The sequence below is a fragment of the Opisthocomus hoazin genome, chromosome 10 (genome assembly GCF_030867145.1).
Source record: "Opisthocomus hoazin isolate bOpiHoa1 chromosome 10, bOpiHoa1.hap1, whole genome shotgun sequence".
NCBI lineage: Eukaryota > Metazoa > Chordata > Aves > Opisthocomiformes > Opisthocomidae > Opisthocomus > Opisthocomus hoazin.
Genome location: NC_134423.1, coordinates 17,834,692 through 17,852,903, shown reverse-complemented (window position 1 = coordinate 17,852,903; position 18,212 = coordinate 17,834,692). Strand labels below are relative to the sequence as shown.

Below are 18,212 nucleotides of genomic sequence, written 5' to 3'. Positions count from 1 at the left end.
TAAGTCACATACAACATGAAAAGAAGCATGACTTCCTTTTTTAAAAATGTTACACCAATACTTTTACTGCCAGGCAATGTTTATTTATAAAATGAAAGGGATATATTTAATGCAGATGTGTTATCATATTAAGCTGGAATAAAGGCAAATGTTAAAAAGGTGCTACATTTGAACACCATGGATTTTATAAAAATCTCAAACCATCAAAAGCATTTCACTTGCAAACATCACAGGCCCCAAACTGCAAACACTTTGAAATGTTCTTGACTGTGTGCATGCGGTTCCACTGACTTCGATAAGTCTCACATGCTTGCAGTTAAGCCTGAAAAATGGGATTACAAAACTGGTTCTTAGATGAAAATTCAGAGGTCACAGAGTATATTCTGCTTTGAACAGCCTCTAAAATTATATTTTTGTTTTAAATAGAGCAAATTTTATTACTCTCCTCTAGTCTCTTTCATCTGAATATCTCAAATAATAACTATGCCTCTAAACACCCTCAGGAAGAAGCGTTAGTCCGGTCTTCTGAAAGGAGAGATTGTTAAGCAGTTAGCCTGCTTGGCTCGAGTTTTAGAAGGGATCAGTAAACCAGCCAAAAACAGGATTTTTGATACCTACCCTCTAGCCTACATGCAGCACTGTCACTTGCCCTGACACCAATAAAACAAGTATTTTAAAGAGCAAATTACACATTTCCTCATTTAAAACTGGTGTCTGGCAAAAAAAACCTAAGTATTAAGGACGGTTCGATCCAGTTTATACCTATTTATTTCAGCCAGAGTGGCGGGGAAAGAACATATCGGGTAATACAGGCTGCATTTCTGACCATGACAAGGAGCTATTTAAAAAAGACACAGGCATTTCCCACAAAAATGTTAAGGTTTGTAAGATTTACAAAATCTTTGCAGTATTTTTGGTGTGCAGCACCAGTACAGTCTAAATCACTAGTAATGAAAGAAGCACATGATAGTTCAATACAAATTGTTTCATGTAGAGTACTACAAAAAACCTCACCTACTCTAATCAACCCTCCCTCCCACCCACCCTTCTATAACTAATTTCTAACTCTAATCAGCTGACATTTTCTAAGTACCTTACTAACAAAACATGATTGTTGTTTTTCCTGTGCATACTTGAACTACTACTAGTCAATACATGCAGAGAAAAACAAAGTATAACCCTCTCTCTAGATCAAGAGTCCAGGTATGCCAAAAGCGGATCAGCAGGGCAAGCTTATTGGCTGGATGACTTTGTAGATCCTGATCAGTCATATCTCTTATGATCCGTGTGATCAAAGGTTTGGTTTTGTTGTTCATTTGTTTTTATATAATTGGCATCTGCTAATGCCTTGAATTTGTAGGCTAATACACACAGAACATTTACTGGGTTACAAACCCAACACAGTACTAGTTCAGAAAAACTGAATTAAATTGTTAGAAAAAGTTTCACAAATACACAATTTAAGGCCTTACAAAACGATACTCCAGTTGGTTTTAATTTTGCAAGAACAGTATCTTTCAATTTGAATGTCTTGCCAGCTAATACAGAAAACACTTGCCTAACTTAATGTAGAGTTGAGGAAGAGATTAAGAAATACATGGCTATTTCAAATACAATGTCTGCTCCAAAATGTTAAAACATTAATCGGACTTCTGAGAACAAATGCCCTGAACATCTTCTCCCAAGAGGAATGGGGTGTGGGAAAGGTATTGTGAACAGCACATTTAGGTAACAGTATCATCATTGGAGCTTTTGTTGCATTTTTACTGAGCAAATTTTTTATTTCATTGACATTGTTCTAAGTCTGAACCAGCTCCACTAACTTCACAGTGCAAATTGCTGCAGAGATTAAATTGATTCCCAGAGGAACAAATCCATCTAAACAAGGTTTGGTTTAATTTCTACTTTAGATATCAAAAGCAAATTCTAACAGTCAGTCAGTCATTAGGAAAACTACTGAAGAATAAATTTCTTTAACAGAGTTTGTTGCTTGGTTGTTTTCTGTTGTTTGTTTTTAAATATCACAGCTCTAACAAAACAAGATTAAGTTTAGTCTCTGTACTAAATAAAGCAAATGGTGATGAAAACAAAAGCGCTGGATCTGCCTTACTTTCTTTACATCTCCATACAGGAAATCCTCAAGATGTGAAGGGTGTCATTTACACTTCAGACATTATTTTCTTTTTCCTGATGAGAGGCAAGGCAAAAAAGGAGGGCAATACTGCACTTCTCCAGTAAAAGAGTATATAAAACTTATCAGCTTTAAAATAAAACAAGGACAATTCTGTAGATCTGCACAGCATCTTCCAGGAAGGTACCACAGTAGAGCCCATTTAAAATCAAAGACAACAGTGAACTAGCAAACAGGCCTTACTTTTCACTCTTTAGCACAGCTTACCTCTTCATCCAGATGATTGTGTTCTGTATGGGCTCCTACATCGTTCATCACCACAGACCTGAACACTTTATCACATTAAAGAACATAAGCAGTACCTGTAATGCTTGACATATGATTTAATTGCTGATTGTTTAAAAACTAGTAGTTTCCAGTACAGTGGTATTACAAGCAGAGTCTGTTGTTACAGTGCCACCTTTTATTAAGTTAAAACAACACATGTCTCTACAGAAATGCGCATTTTCAGTTGCATAGGCAACTTTATCACATTGCTAAGGCTGAAGTCTTCAAGGCTACGTGTTTCCCCACATAAAGGAGGGGATTATTTTGGGGATCAAGAATAAGACCAAATTACCCACATTAAAATAGAATTCTTAGCATCACACATGAGGCTCTAGTGCCATTCACACTTGTCAGCAGGATATCAAGTTTAGCAAAGAAGCTAAAGTTCCGATTACTCACTCGTGATGCGAGCTAAACTCACCTGATGTAAAAGCTGTATTTTTCTTCACCCTAGATTTCCCACCTCCTCACTGCATAACTGGCTGAGGCAGTGGTGGGAGTTCAGTTTTAAGACTTTGCTGGCCAAATTATGTTGCAGTTCAGAGCCTGTGCTGAGCACACTCCATTGCCTTGCCGCCTCCTTCACGCCAAGTGGACTGTGTAAGCTCAAGATGACCGAGCAGGCTCTAGCTGAAAGCTCTAGGGTGGGAAAGGGTGGGACTTTCCCTGCACTAGTTCATTCACAATCCTCAGGCAACACTGAGGCAGGAGACTAGAACCATCAATGGGAAAGGATGAGAGAGAGAAGCATGATCACACAACCGTGACAGATGCAGAGACTGTATCCTAATGTATGTGCTTAAGATAGATGAATTAAGGTTACATATGCAACCCTAGTTTTGGTATTCGCTAGATTTAAAGCACTGGACTTGATAAATGTGATGTGTTGTTTTCCCAATGTAATCGTATTTTCTAACTATTTCCAAATAGTGCAAGACCTAGCAAGAGTCCCCAGCAAGTATTTGCTGAGAAGTCAAAATAGATCATTGCCTTTTCAGGGAAATATAAATGTGTACGAGTTAGCATGTTTCACTGTGTTACTAAACATGAAGTCACAGATTTTTGAATAGTGTGTTAATGCTTTACTTCAAAAACAGGAAAAAGCACATATGAAATCCTCTGTATTTATCCTAAAGGAAAAACTATTAGTACTGCACATTCGTCCATGTCATCTCCACTATATTCAAAAAAAGGATAGCAAGAACATCGTAATGGACATTCACCCCCTCCCCCCTCAAAAAAAGGTAATGAGTACCTGCAAATATAGTACCATTAAAACCAAGCACTAAATGCTAGTGTTGGTTAACACGTTAACACTAGCAAATTAGGGACTATTCATACAGGCACATTTTTGCCTTCAATAAAATTGTCAATGCACATCCTACTTCTGATCAGCTGTCAGTTATGTTTTACAGTTTAATCAGAAACAAAAAGTATTCCATCCTGTAAAACATTTGCACACATAAAACTAGGAATACAAAAGCTGAGATGGAAGTTTACGAATGAAAACAGATTAGGGCAAAAAAGATGACTGCACTCAAACACAACTGATTGTCTGCAGAAAGTGAAGTACCCAATTTGTAACCAAATCTTCATAGCACTTATTTCAGCCACTACCACCAATTCACGTTAGCCATCCGTATTCAATGGAGGCAGTCCTGCAGTCTCTCTTGTACGCATTAACTGGACATCTTTGTCAGCCATGCAAGTATCACAACCCCATACTGCTGATGCTTCTGCTGTAAGAAGGCCATAAGCTGACTCAGTCATGCCTGTACAGATCCGATGAAACCATTTTTGACAAGAGGCTTCACACAGGATGGCATCCTGGTCATCATTAACTTCATGTGTACAAATTCCACACGGATAGACGGGTTCAGAGGACGAGTGACCGTGACGACTGGGATGAAGGGGTGTTTTGCTGCTCTTCTCAGAGTTGCATCCTTCAACAGTACCTCGAGGCTGGCGAGACTTACTCTGAGTTCCATTTGAATGACCAGCAGTAGTGTTATCAGCACTATTAGAATGGCTATTATCCTGATTTACCACATTGTTTCGAGTAACATTTTTTAGGTCACTGTTACCTTGACTCACAATGTCCTCTGTCCTGTGATGATGCTGATGTGCAGCAGTGTTCTGGCTGGATGCTTTGCTTGCACCTTGACTAAACTCTTGCTTTTGTGCTGACGATTTTGTCTGGTTGTACGTGCTTGGTGGAGGAACAAAAGAATGGTTTGACTCTAGCTGAGAATTTGGGAAGTTTGGATTGTTTCCAGGACCAAAGTTAGATGGCACGTCAGGGTGAGGTATCTGACCAGAATGGCCAAAGTTCTCACCAGGGTTTGGTCTGAAATGCTGACCAGGCATACTGACATTTTGATTTATCTGACCACTACTATAAGGTGGTTGATTCCCAAAACCTGGGTTATCATGTGGACCAAAGCTGAAAGAGTGGGGTCGACTAAAACCCATTCCCACAGGGTTTTGAGGAAGGGGATGCGGTTGGTTTCTGAGGGAGTAAGAACCACCATATGGCGAGGACACTCTGGGCAGCATGTGAGGTGGCATTCTGAAAGTGTTATAGCCTCCAAAGCCAGGATACCCAGGATTACTAAAATACGGATTTCCTGAAGGAAGTGGTTTGTAGGACACAGTATTATAGTTGTCATCAAATGGATTTGCAGCTACAAGGTGGTCAGAGCTTGGATTCGGAGGTGGAGCATATTCAGATGGAGGAGGAAATGATGACCCCTAAAAATATTTTAAATACAACATTTAAATTAGTTTTAGTATTTCCCTGCAAGACAGACCAACCACAAAGGTCCTGGATTAGCAGTACTACTGCTAAAAGAACTGTTCAGCTGTTGTGTAAAGTTCACCCACTGTACCCTGCCAGGCTGTCTGAAATTTCAGTACAGAGGCAAAAGAGGAGTTTGGGCTCCAGACAGCATGGTGATTTATAGTAATCTCAGTGTTTTAAAAATTGTGCAGTTGCACAACCATGCATCCACACTTGATGTGTGACTTCTTAATTTTCTACATACGAAAAGCAACAATACGGAAAGCCATGTGTCACTTAAACACATGCACAAAGTATTTCCAAATGTTGACGAGCAGATCTGAAGCATTTCCTTAGTTTCATTTTGGGTTCATTTTACTGAATATACATCTCTTAAGACACTGCACTTCCATGAGGATATACAAACCTAATGTTACCATAACCCTAAAAAAGGTATATAGAATATAGGAGCCTGCAGGCAGGAATTCTCTATATTTTGTGTACCAAACAGAGGTGTCCCTTCTGACCATTCAGTGATTGTGGACAGTCTGCAAAGCATAATCAGTAGGTATAAAATACAAGGATTTCTGGTTACAGAGCATAATCAAGTGTTTAATGGAGCCCAGAGGCTGTTTAAATGTCATCAGAGTGGCTACACAATTGAATTTCATTCTAGACTAGCCTGTGGGGAACATCTAGCTAGTTCACCCTCACGCTAACTGTGCTCACAGAAAGCATTTCCTCCTAAATACTAATAAATTCAGACTGAACTTTTTTTTTTTTTCCCCAAAAAAAAATTCTGCTGCGCTGTTAGGAAACTAATCTTCACGCCCTCTACAGTTATCACCATTCCAGAACACAAGGAAAGCTCCAGAGAAAGAGGTCTGAAACCCTTAAATTAACTGAGTATTTCTCAGAGCAAGTTTCACCATGACTACTTTGAAACAAAACAAAAATTAAGAAAACAGATCCACATCTCAATGGAATCTCGACAGGCCTAACAGAAAGTGATTGTTTGACCTACATAAATAAAATTACTTTCACTGAACAGTACCAAATTAACAGATACTCTCGCTCCAAGCTGAATGAGCCCACAAACTAAAATTCTGCACTACAGATATCTAATTGCTTTAGTTGTTTTGTATTCAAGCTTCCTTTTCTGGAAACAGAAACTGTATACAAATGCCAAATTGCAGGGATTCACTGGAAAGGAGCCGAACCTGCCTCACAGCTTCTGCTTGAAAATCACTTGGGGAATATGCCAAGAGTTTGGTCAAAGCATTAATAAACCGTACTGGTCCATTAGCCCACAAACCTACACATCTAGGAATAAAAGTAAGGAAAGTAGTCTCATGGCAACTATTCATGCTGTACAGATTTCTACCATTGGCTACAAAGTCATTAAAAGAAAGTCTGTCTCGGAATCAAATCCATATGGTAAAATACAGGTTGTTGCAGTCTCACTGCACTCCTCTCTTTATAAGTCTTTGGCAACCTACAGATATTAAAATAACTTCAGTGAGAATAACTAGTATTATGAAGATTTCAACTTCACAGTACAAGTGAAATATTTTGTATGCAACTGCTATTTGTGAGAACAGACTGATATTCTGAACAATGTGAGACAGTCATACCAGCAAACAACATCTGAGCACACTATTTATTAAGAAATCAAAAGAACCAAAGGGAATTTACCTGTGTATTTGCTTTGCGCTTTTTCTTATCAGGGCTTCCAAGTTGTACTCCTGGTCCTCCTAACCCATCCAATCCACTGTCACCACCTACAAAATTTCAATCAGTGCAATGCTCCATTAGTTTTCTTACAGACTGTATTTTAAGTTTGCCTCTGTCTGTCATAGTAACAGACATCTGTTGCAAATACTGAACTTGCATTAATTCTGGTGCCTGACATTACAAGTCCTTAAGGAGCAAACATCTGGAGGTAAAAGTCAGCGTATCTCGTATACAGCTATCTTACTCTATTACCACTTTAATGTCCAATTCATGCTCATTACAGTTGGAATAAACATTTCCATGTATTTTATGTTTATCTGTCCCTCGGTTCTTAACATCTCCACTTCACCAGCTCGAAGCATTTCTTGTTTGCATAATACATAAAACTTTCAAAAGAACTGCTTAAAACCATGCCTACGATTCCCCTATTTAACTTACACAGACACAGCATTTATCAAACTCACCGTACCAATACACAAGTGTGTGTTACAAGATGCCATGAAGGAAAAAGCAAACAGTATTAGATCCATGAATGAGAACCACGGAAAACCTGCCATGTTATTTAGGCACATCTCCAGTTTATCAGATCTCAATTTCACTACATGCAAGACTCCATCAAACAAAAAGACACCTGCCAAAAATGAGAGGAGCTCTAAGTGAACCTACCCTACCCTGCAGAAACCTCACAGAATAATTAAGCACAGCTGCTCTGGCACAAAAATAAGTTAATTTTATTGATCACTCAGACTTGACTCTCAGCAACACAAAGAGATATCTGTACTTCACCCAGGATTCTTCACCTTTCGTAACAGTCAGACAAGCTTTCAGTTGTACAGATCGTGGCTTTCATTCTTAAAAGTCTAGTTAGACCATAGACAAAAAAAAGATTCTAGCACATTCCTTATTACGCCAGTCTGTCTGCTTTCATGGTGCTCAAGTGGATTTGCCATCACAAGGGAATGCAAAGAAAACCCTGAGCTGAAGTATGAAAAATCACTTTCAGATGATACGAGAGCAACACGTTAAGATACTCACATCACCACATTAAGAAACTGTGTGTCACTTAATTTTCTCAGGCCCATTAAGGTAATAGCTTATTTGCTCTTTTAAAATAGATATAGTAACAGTATAGAGCAGTAAGAAGTGGGCAATCCAACCTAAAAATTTTACTGTTGTTTGTTTAAAACTCATATTCAGAATACAAGTCAAACTCTATCAAGGTGCAAGAATACAGCTGAACACACGGGTTAGTTTTTGTTACCAAAGGCAACCTGAACATAACTACAAATTATCAATAGTGTTATGCAAAGAAGCATTATGTATGACATTACCCCACTCTATGTTAGACAAGTATTCCCAGCAGACACCTAAACCACCTTTAGGACTAATTCAGTAAAGTAACACTGAATCTCTTCTCACAGGGAAGTAGCAGACCTACGGTGTACAAACAAAAAATATCCAACAGCTATTTCAAATACTCCTGATCAAAGCAGGCCTGAAAAAAATCCACTCCTAGCACTTCCTTCCTCTCCCACTCCCCTTTTCGAAGTTTCAGTGAATTTACCAGTTCTACCTCAAATAAGAATCCAGTTCTGCCTCTGCTTCGATAAGTTCCTTTTGACTTTGCTGTCACTGTTGAAATTTAATTTCATTTTCATTATACATAAGGAAGATACATGGACATCCCAAATCATCACCTATCAAATTGTAGGTATAAATTTCAAAGCCTAGCGCACAAAGTCACAATCATGTTCTCAAAATAAACTCATGCTTCAGCACAGCACATCCCAGTATAATCCACCAACAGACTAACTAGGGATTATTCTTTAAAAAAAAAAAAAAGTCTTTTTTGCCTTCATTTAGAATGTAAAATCCTGCATATACTTTGTGTGCTCTGAAGACTGCCACTGCATGAGCTGCAGATACTAAATGATCACAGCATGAAGTTTTACATAAAGTATGACGACAATCTCCCTTAAATCCAACTCTATAAATCATCTTCTTGATAAACTATTTGCTGAAAATGGTCCCTGCACTTTCCATTAGCTTCTTCTCCAGCATTCCTGTGTATTTTTCATAAATTCAGTGGGAGATTGTACTGTGAACACCATTCCTCACAACTACATAAAATACACTCTTGTTCATGGTCCTGTGCTCTTAATACATAAACAACATTAACCACTGATAGCAAAATATTACAAATACCCAGATTTCTTTTAATAAATTCAACTACTAGCAGCACAGACATTAGTAAATCTGTGATCAAGTAGAATACTGAGGATCATATGCAAATGCTGTTTTACAGTAGCAGAAGTCATAACTTCATAAAACTATGCATAAATTCCCTCTCTGGGATCTCATTCTTCAAAAATATAAGCATATGAATATTAGAATTCCAGTGATAAGTTCCACCAGTTTCTACATGAATTACTTACACGGGTGACGCCATTCATCTGCCTAGGTTTGCAGGACTGAGTCCTCTGCCTGGAAAGGTACAAAGCTTTTGCATTTTCAGTTCTTGCTGTGTGAGGCCAATGATTTAGTTTAGCCCTATGAGTTTACATTTTCCCTGTGGATTTCATAATGATTTAATTTATACATGAAAGGAAGCAGAATGTTAGTCCTAGCATACCTCCAAAAAAGAGTGAATAAGGGTTATTTTCGTGCAGCCAAAATAAACTTTCCAGAAAGTCCCTTTTGGTACCTACCGCACAGACTTTCATTAAAAGGTGTACCGAGCATTTTGGAACATTCCATTAAGGTCGCAAAAAATTATTTCACCATCTGAGACTAGTTTTCCAGCACAAAATACAATCTTTTGCCTGGGACATCATATATGTAATGGATCTAGGGATATAAATATATATCTGATAACTAGTCCCTTATCAAATAACAGATAAAACGTATTTCAGCCATTTACATTTGGGAAAAGGAGAAGAGATATGTCCTATATTCTTTTTTACTTCATACACACACAAGATAGACATTTTCAGTGTTAGGAAAACTGAAACTTGTAGTTGCACGTTAAGAGATTATGATTTTGCATGTAATTTATGTCATACTTAACACCCTGCCAATACACTGTGGAGTATTTTCACACTCACTAACAAATCTCTGCCTAGGTTTTTACAGGATAGATGCCAGAGTCTTTTTAAACAGTGCTTTATCTCAGTAAGAACGTTTTCCCAAGAAATATAAATGGCCGAATAAACTTTTTGTAATAGACAGAAAACTAAAAAGAGTCTAATTTCAACCAGATTTGGTGAGCCTATTCTGTGGCCCTGAGACTGTAAACAGCTTTGATATTAAGCAGCAATCACAGGGAACTCGGTGGGTAACTCAAGCACGTGAAACTGCATGTGCTCAAATATCTGCACAATCAGGGCTTGAGAGTGCAGGAGTCGAATTAATCCCTGTCTTCTTTGTAACGGTGCTGCATATTTTCATTCTCTCATTCTCAAGGTTGCAATCCAGCTGTTACTGGAACAGTTTTGGAAAAGCAAACCGTAAATCATCGACAATGTGCACAGCAGAATCCACACCTTTCCCCACTTACCCAACCACAAAAAAAAAAAAAAAAGCTTAAAACATCAAGAACAATAGAATTCCAGGGGCAAAAGAGGAGGTGAGGAAAAGAGAAGCAATAAATTGCAGATCTTATCATTGTGCCGTGACTTTCACCCAATTCAGCCACCCTGCTGCCTTTCATTATTTCATTCAGAAACGCGTTTCTGTTTTAAGGACTCTAAGGACACAAGTACCGCTGCGCAGACTGGTGTGCTACTGCCATTAAAGTCAGTCGCGCAGCCGAAGTCGGAAGAGACAGGGTACGTCTACCCTTCTCCTTACACATTTCAAAGGAAAGCATACTTCAGACCTCACCAGAGCCATGCATCAGCGCTATCAATACAGATTAATATTTCGAGAGGTTCTGCATTTCCCGAAACGAGAAGAGCAAAACCCCAGCTGGAACCAAGCACGAGAGCACAGGCGGGGAGAGAAGAGCAAGCACTCCAGCGTAATTTATGGGCTCTGCATCAGCACTAACCCGGGCATGTGGCACTGCCGACGTCTTCCCTTGCACCAGCAGCACGCACGCCGCATACTAATGGGCAGCGGATCCAGAAAAACACCGGAGGCACAACCGCGCACCCGCACGCCTCCGCCCGCGGGTCGCATCCGCGCGCACAGCCAGCCCCGAGTTTTGCGTTTCAAGGCCCGGAGGCTGCGGGAGCCCGCAGGGCCGGGCCGGGCCCCACCGCGCAAACTTCGCGCGGCTCCCGCGCCGCCGGGCCCCGCCACCGCCGCCAGCCGCGGGGAGGGACGGCGGGCGGCCCGGCCGGGAGCGCGGCGGGCGGCGGCGGCGCCGCCAGCTCCCCTGACGGGAGTCAGGCCCCAGTAGCGGCCGCCCCCCGGCCCGGCCCGGCCCGGCCCGTACCTCGGGATCTCTTCAGCGCGATGGGGTCCTTCTCCTGTTCCGCTGACATTACAGACAGCGGCGCATGGCTCCCAGGGCAGCAGGAATCGGGGCTCTTTGATGCTGCTGCTGCCGCTGGCCCGCACCCCGCCCCCTCCGCCCCCGCCTCCTCCGCCGCCGCCCCCACCCGCCGCTGCCGTAGCCGCCGCCGCCCCCCCGGCGGCGGAGCTGCCAGACTTTGCAAAGTTTGGGCGCGGGAGGGCCCTGCGGCGGCCCGCGGCGGGGGCCAGGCGAGGCGGGCCCCGGCGAGCGGAGGGCCGCCGACCGGGAGCTGCGCGGGGACCCGTGGAGCGCCGAGCCGCGCCGGGCAGGGCCCCCGCGGGCTGCGGGAGCCCGCCTCGCTCGGCGCCCGCCGCCGGGGCTGCCGGGCCCCGCCGCGCCGCACAGCGCCGCCCCCGGCCACCCGCGCCGCTCACCGCGCCGTGCTTCGGCCGCCCTTGCCGGCCGGCTCCCGGGCCCCCAGGGGCGGCGGCTGCGGCTCCCGGGGCGGCGGGGCGTTCCGCGGGGCTCCCCGCGCTCCCGCCATCGGTGCGGCCCTTCCCGCGGGGCCGCCGGCCCCGGCCCGCGCCGCCGCTCGGAACAAAGACGGCAGCCCCGGGGCGGGCTCGGGCCGGCCGCGCGCGACGGCTGAGGGGCGGCGAGGGCCGCTGCCGCGCGTGAGGGCGGGGGCCAGGGCACGAGCGGCCCCTCCTGGCGGTTCCCCGGCCTCGGGCACCGGGCGTGAGCGCGTCACGGCTCGCCCCCCGCGCCGCACAATGCCTCGCGAGCTCTTCCCGCCTCCGGGCCGCGGCTGCCGCCGCGCGGGGGTGACCCTGCGGTCCGGTCGCGGGGCTGAGGGCAGCGCCGGGGGGACGCGGACGCCGGGCCCAGCCGCGGCCCTCGCGGTGCCGGCGAGCCCCGGTGACGGCTGGAGGAGCAGGAGGCGGCAGGTGGACCGGCGTAGTCTGGGGAAACAGAACATCCCACCACGGTTTCCTGCCTGCTGCGGTGGCTGCGTTTGAGAGGGGCTACGCACGGAGTCCTCGTCCTGGATAAAACTGTTAATCCACTGGATTAAAAACAGTTACCTGCTGAATGAGGGTTTCTTCTCCCTTAACTGGGAGAACGATGTCCAGCTGCAGCACGCGGGTTTTGCTCGTACACCGCACCCAGCAATGCTGCTTCTTTACATCCCGTCTTGTTAGATGGATAGTTCGTACTTTTCCAGTCTTTGGAACACTTTCCGAGGAGCGGAAAAAAGTGATGTTTGTGTAAAGGTTAAGATACTGGTATTACTATGTTTTTGCTTTTACAGTTTGCATATCTAACTAAATAAAATGGAGAAAGTCATTAAGTTTTTTAATGTCAGTTTCTGCCCTTCCCTAGACATTGTTTTTATTTGTGCACAGTCTCTTACTTCCCAGCAGTCCCAGGATGGACGAACCTTGAAGTACAGCACATTGCCAATATTCTCGTGGGACCTGCTGGTTAACCTTCTGTACTCTTGCTGAAGAGAAGTATAGCTGGTAATTAGCAGGGTGGGTGTGAGGTAGCCTGTATTGGGAGGAAGATGTGTCTTACCTGTGAAGAGATCTGCATTTTCTGCGATGCAGCTCGCTGTAGGCCTGGATGATTCTCCCAGGACCTCGTGAGCTTTTGTGCAAGGCTGCTGTGTAATAGCATGCGGGCTGTAATTATGGATGCGCAGACTGATGTCACCGAGTCTATAAAGGTTCCTAGGGGGAGATTATCTGCATCAGAAATGTGAGCAGGGAATTGAGATTTAACCCAGTGCTCCTGTTGCAAAAAATTGTCTGTTTTGCTGTTCATGCAAATGCGGTTTTAACTTGCACTCAGGTCTTTAGTGAGTGGTCTGTGAGGATCCTGCTGGAGCTACTTGAGACTGCTAAATCTCCATTCGAAATGGTTGATGGAGTGCCTGAAGGGAATTAATTCTCATGCTCACGTGCCTACATCAGCATCTCAAATATTCCTAAAAAGTCTATGAAAGTTCTCATTATTGCACACCATTCACCGCTTGATTGTCTCGGTGTTCATTCTTTGTGCTTAAAATTACTCCAACATTTCTTCCTCTCAAAAGTTGGCATTATTTAAGAAAGCTTACGGGTACCTAGTAACAACCTTCCAACACCTAAGTGGAGGTTAGAGCCTCTTTACTGCAGTGCATAACGGGAAAAAGAGACGCAGTTGAAACGAGGTTCTAACTGGCTGTTGGGGGGGGCGGCAGGATTTGTTTTGAGGCTAAGCAAACAGTGGGACAAGAAACCAAAGAAACTGAAGAACCTCCATCATGGAAGGCTTTTGAAACTCAGTTGGGCAAAGCCCAGAGTAGCCTGGCCCGAGTTTGGATTAAACTTGCTTTGTGCAGGAGGTTGGCCTGAAAGTCGAGACCGCCCGAGCTCCCTTCGAACTGTAATGATTCTGTGATTCTGAAATATTTTTCTTCTTTTTAACAATAACCAAGGACAGAGGAAGCTCTTGCTCACTGTCAGAGTAGTCAGTTGTAAAAAAAATACTATTTAAGTTTAGTACTTTATAACTCACCCTGACTGTTGAAAAGGGTGGCTTTGGTGAGATTACAGTAACTTCAATCACATGTGACACATCAGGCCTAAAAATTTTATTAAGTGTTGAACAGCTGGTTTTGGTAACTTCTAGGTTCCTTTCCTTCTGAATACAGGACAAAAAGATAGCTACTGAAAGAGCCTTTCTGTACAAACTACCAGTAGGTGAAGGAAGTACTTTTACTAATCCTCATAGCATCTGAACATCCAACACCGCATTACGCTATTAGGAGAGAAATATCAGTGAGACACAGATCCACAACAGAGCATTAACATTTAAAGGTTTTTTACTGCATCTGTTCATGTGCATCTACTGTGTATCTCAGGAGCAGAGAGTAGCACAGAAGCCCGTTTTGACAACATAGGAACATATGCAAATATGCTAATGCAAAAAATATAAGCACCTCGGAGTAATTTATTGACATTTAAGGGAATCAAAAAAAGGAAAAAGTAAAAGATTTGTTCTGTTTGATTTTATGGGGGGCCAAGATTTCATCCCAGAGGAATAAAATTAGGAAAGAAAAAAGAAAGCATCACATCCGAAGAAAATAAGCTGGGAGCTGGCTGAACTGTGTAACTACCACTTGCAGTACCAGGGGAAAATACAAAAAGTTTTCCTCTCAGGTAAGCCATATATGTTCTAAAATAAAGCACACACAGCTTTAACCTGTCAAGTTACTGTGATTTATCACCTCATCACAGAGTATTTCTTACACAGCAAGACAGAAATGGGCCCCTGTGCAATGGAGATGGGCCCGGGAGTCGGGCAGGCGCGTGCAGCAGGACAGTACATCCAGCCAAGGTATGGCACACGCGCAGCAACATCCAGCAGCACCTGCGCAGGTTTTCTGGCATGTGGACACAGAAGCCAAGCAGCCAGCAGTCTCTCTCCCACCTGGACAGAAAGTGTTGAGCTGAAGAAAAGGGACACATTTAGGGAAATTTGGATTGTGGTGGCCTGAGCACATAACAGTCTTCCAGCATCAGTAGATTTGATTCCCCCACCTGCTTTGAGGGGAAAAGCCAAAATCAATAATTCGTTCTTCTAAAAGGCCATTTTTCACGTTAAACAAATTAAAGTGCTAGTTTACAAACTTGTATGTGTTTCACAATGCCACTGTGATAAATAGGACTATTTATCAAGGCTGGAGGAGTTTCTGTCACACCTGAGGCAACACTGAAAACCTTTTTGTTGTTGTGCTAGAGTTGCTCCTCTTCCTCCAGACTCATTGTTCTCTGCCTCCACATTTCCCTTTTTCAGGATAGTAAAACTGAGCATGTGCATGTTTATAAGTTACACAGAGATGTGCTTTTTATGCCATTTTAGTCTAGCTGGTTATACAGCTGGTATTGCTCTGGAAAAATGTGTTAACGAGGTCCCTTCTGGGTCTAACAGGTAGAGCAGCTCTCTGCCAATCTCGGGGATTGTAACCGTAACTGAAACAGTTTGAGCATAAGTCATGGAAGATATTTACTGCAAATTGCTCGCCTACTGGTGAATGCTACATCTGTTACGGTGATGTAAACCAGGTCTCACAAGCCTGTGTCTGTCTCATTTCTGCTTTTAATGAACAAAAATTAAGATTGTCTAAACTTCTGCATTAACCATTCATCCACATAATATAAAGTACAAAACAAAATCTAATTGTCTGTTCATGTTTCAACTTTAATCTGAAATGAATACAAAACTGTTAGTAGGGAAAAAGTGCAGAACAGATTGCTTTACAAGTTAGTCCATGAAAGAATGTAAGATTTTCTCTGTAGTCCATTGCGTTTGTCCTCTTCCATGTGATGCACGATATATCTTTAAATCAAGTAAAAAGCCTGAGAGTGATCATGCCTTTATATAATCACGTAGCAAATCATTGGCTGATGAAACACATTTTTCTAAGCTTTGCAAGAGAAATTATTAGTGGAATGATGAAAAAATGTCCCAGAAATGTGTACAAAGGGCACTCTAGTGTCTTATCTATACTAGAAAAAATGTTTAAAGTTCAAAGCAAGCTCTCAGACAGTTCTGAAACTCAGCGAGACTGATTTTTTTTTTTTGTGAGTGCACACTTACCTTTTCAACTTACAGTAGAATATAGCCATGCTTAAGTATTTCAGGAAAAAAAATATTTGATGCACTCAGATAATCTTGCCAACAACGCATATCACTTATAAAGTTTAAACCTACAATTTAACAGCAGTTCTAAACTAAAAAATTTAATAGCTGGTATTTAAAAATTAGTACATACAGGACCTAAACATTTAAAATATTAAGAAAGACACTGATTATCTAGGAACTGAAGTTTCATTATTGTATTTATTTAAATACCCAAGTACAAAAGTTTTGACAAGAAATCTGGTGTGTGTGCGTGTATATATGTATGAAAAAACTCTCATTTGATCTTCAGGTCACCAAGGAACATAAGATTTCTTTCCCCTTTACCTCTAGGATAAGTAAAGGGGAACTTTCAGTTTGCCATGTTAACATTATCAATACAATAATTTTTAAAAAGGGACAAATGCGTGTTTAACAAACCTTTGTGGGCTCCTCTGCAAAATGGACTACCACCTCAAATAAGTGGTCACCTGTTGAGCAATGAATAGTGAAATGAGGACACTCTGTGGGGAAATGAAAGAAATGCAATTTCTTGTGCTTTCTGGATTATCATCTTTAATCCTTCACATTTTCCTGTTTGTCATGATTTGATGAGGAAAGAGGCAAGCATTTAATTCCTGCACTTACTCAGTTCTCTCAAGAGCCCTTTCTAGTTTTCTGCAAAGGCTAGGCTGATCTTTGCAATAATTGGTTATGAATTTGCTCTTGGATCCAGACTCTATCGATGACTTTGCTGAGAGTCAAAGTTACAAAGTTTGTGTGCTGCAAAAACCTGAGAAAGCCTTGTCCCAGGTTGTCCTGTGCATCAGTGCATTTGTAAATATGTAAATAAATTTAGGCAAAGACTCTTCTGGGACTTGTACTGCAGAATTGCCAAAGTGAATTCTTTGCCATAAAACTAAAGGAGTGGTAACGCTAACTGTAGAGGTAGCAGAGCCTCTCGCAGAAAAAGCTCTCCAGGCCGGGCACGGTTCTGTGGGTATTCCCTCATCTCAGGTGCCTCAGTAAGAGCCCTGCACAGGCAGAGAGCTTCCCGACCCGCGTGTGTCTGTCTGCTTGCACTAGAGCACTGGATATGCTGCCTCTTTTCTCTTACACACCACCATCAACTTCTTTACAAAGTTTTGCACGTCACATTCATTTTACAAGATCTAGATATTATAGAAGCTTCCACACACAAAAATGCATTTGTTCTGTTTTATGATCTGCTTTTTATGGGTTTGGAGAGTGCAGTTCACAGGGCGCTGCCTCTGCAAAGGATCAGACCCATTGAACATTGCTGACTGAAGTCCTTGAATTTCAAGCTCTAGGACTGCTCATGCAGTCAGAGTTAAGTACATATGAAAACTGCAGCTGAGAGAAACAGGCAGAGTCACTGAGAGAACAGCCGAGCCTCCCTCTACTTCTGTAGACTGTTCTGGATTGTGTGACACCACTGTATGCAACTTCTAGCCACACCACAGTTGCTTTAACCTTAGTTACAGATGGGAAAGTAACAGTTTTCTGCACTAGGGAAGAGAATCAGTACCTCATTGCTATAGTCAAAGAGCACATGAAGGAATAGATTCAATTCATGCATTTGTGATTCACTGTCTTCAACTAAAACCAGCCTATATTAGTAGTGAGACAAAATACTGACGCTCAACTCATGGTTACAAAAGTGCAAGTCATACTTAGAGACCAGTTGTTTTCGATGTTGCTATACTAGTTTCTCTTTGGAGAACTCTGTACTGGGGTTTAGGCAGTACATCTGATCTCTCTAGGAAGGACATGGATACTCAAGAATGGGGACAGATTTTAGCAAGAACATGTCTGTCAAGAGGAACAATTAATTTTACAGCCATCTCAGTCAAGTTATATTACTTGCCCTTCCCTCCACCCAGATCAGTAGTTGAGTTTTTCAACTATGATTATGTTTCTTTGATATTAAGAGCAGGATGCTCAGAAGCCAGCTCTATATTAAACAGCAAACGGGACCAAAATCTTAGTACAGAAATATCGTTAATGTTTGTATTGGGTATAGGTGGCATGGTTTTGGTAGCAGCGGGCCTCTGTGAGTACAGACCAGGAACAATAAAATTATTCTTCCCCAA

The 18,212-nt window shown here is 42.5% G+C and overlaps 1 protein-coding gene across 1 annotated transcript; it reads right to left on the bottom strand.

Moving 5' to 3' along the window:
• Positions 1–1,048: 1,048 nt before the first annotated feature.
• On the bottom strand, positions 1,049–11,525 carry PYGO1 (pygopus family PHD finger 1). Its single transcript, XM_075432012.1, has 3 exons — positions 11,410–11,525; positions 6,933–7,018; positions 1,049–5,209 (listed from the first exon to the last, which is right to left on the bottom strand). Exons 1-3 carry the CDS (start codon positions 11,456–11,458, stop codon positions 4,088–4,090), a joined length of 1,257 nt encoding a protein of 418 aa, XP_075288127.1. The 5' UTR covers positions 11,459–11,525; the 3' UTR covers positions 1,049–4,087.
• Between the last annotated feature and the right edge of the window lie 6,687 nt (positions 11,526–18,212).

Coding starts and splice junctions, on each gene's coding strand:
- PYGO1 (XM_075432012.1), bottom strand. CDS start 11,458: ATGTCAGCGGAACAGGAGAAGGACCCCATCGCGCTGAAGAGATCCCGA. Junction 7,019..11,409: donor CGCGCTGAAGAGATCCCGAG/GTACGGGCCGGG, acceptor GAAATTTTGTAG/GTGGTGACAGTGGATTGGAT. Junction 5,210..6,932: donor AGCGCAAAGCAAATACACAG/GTAAATTCCCTT, acceptor AAATATTTTTAG/GGGTCATCATTTCCTCCTCC.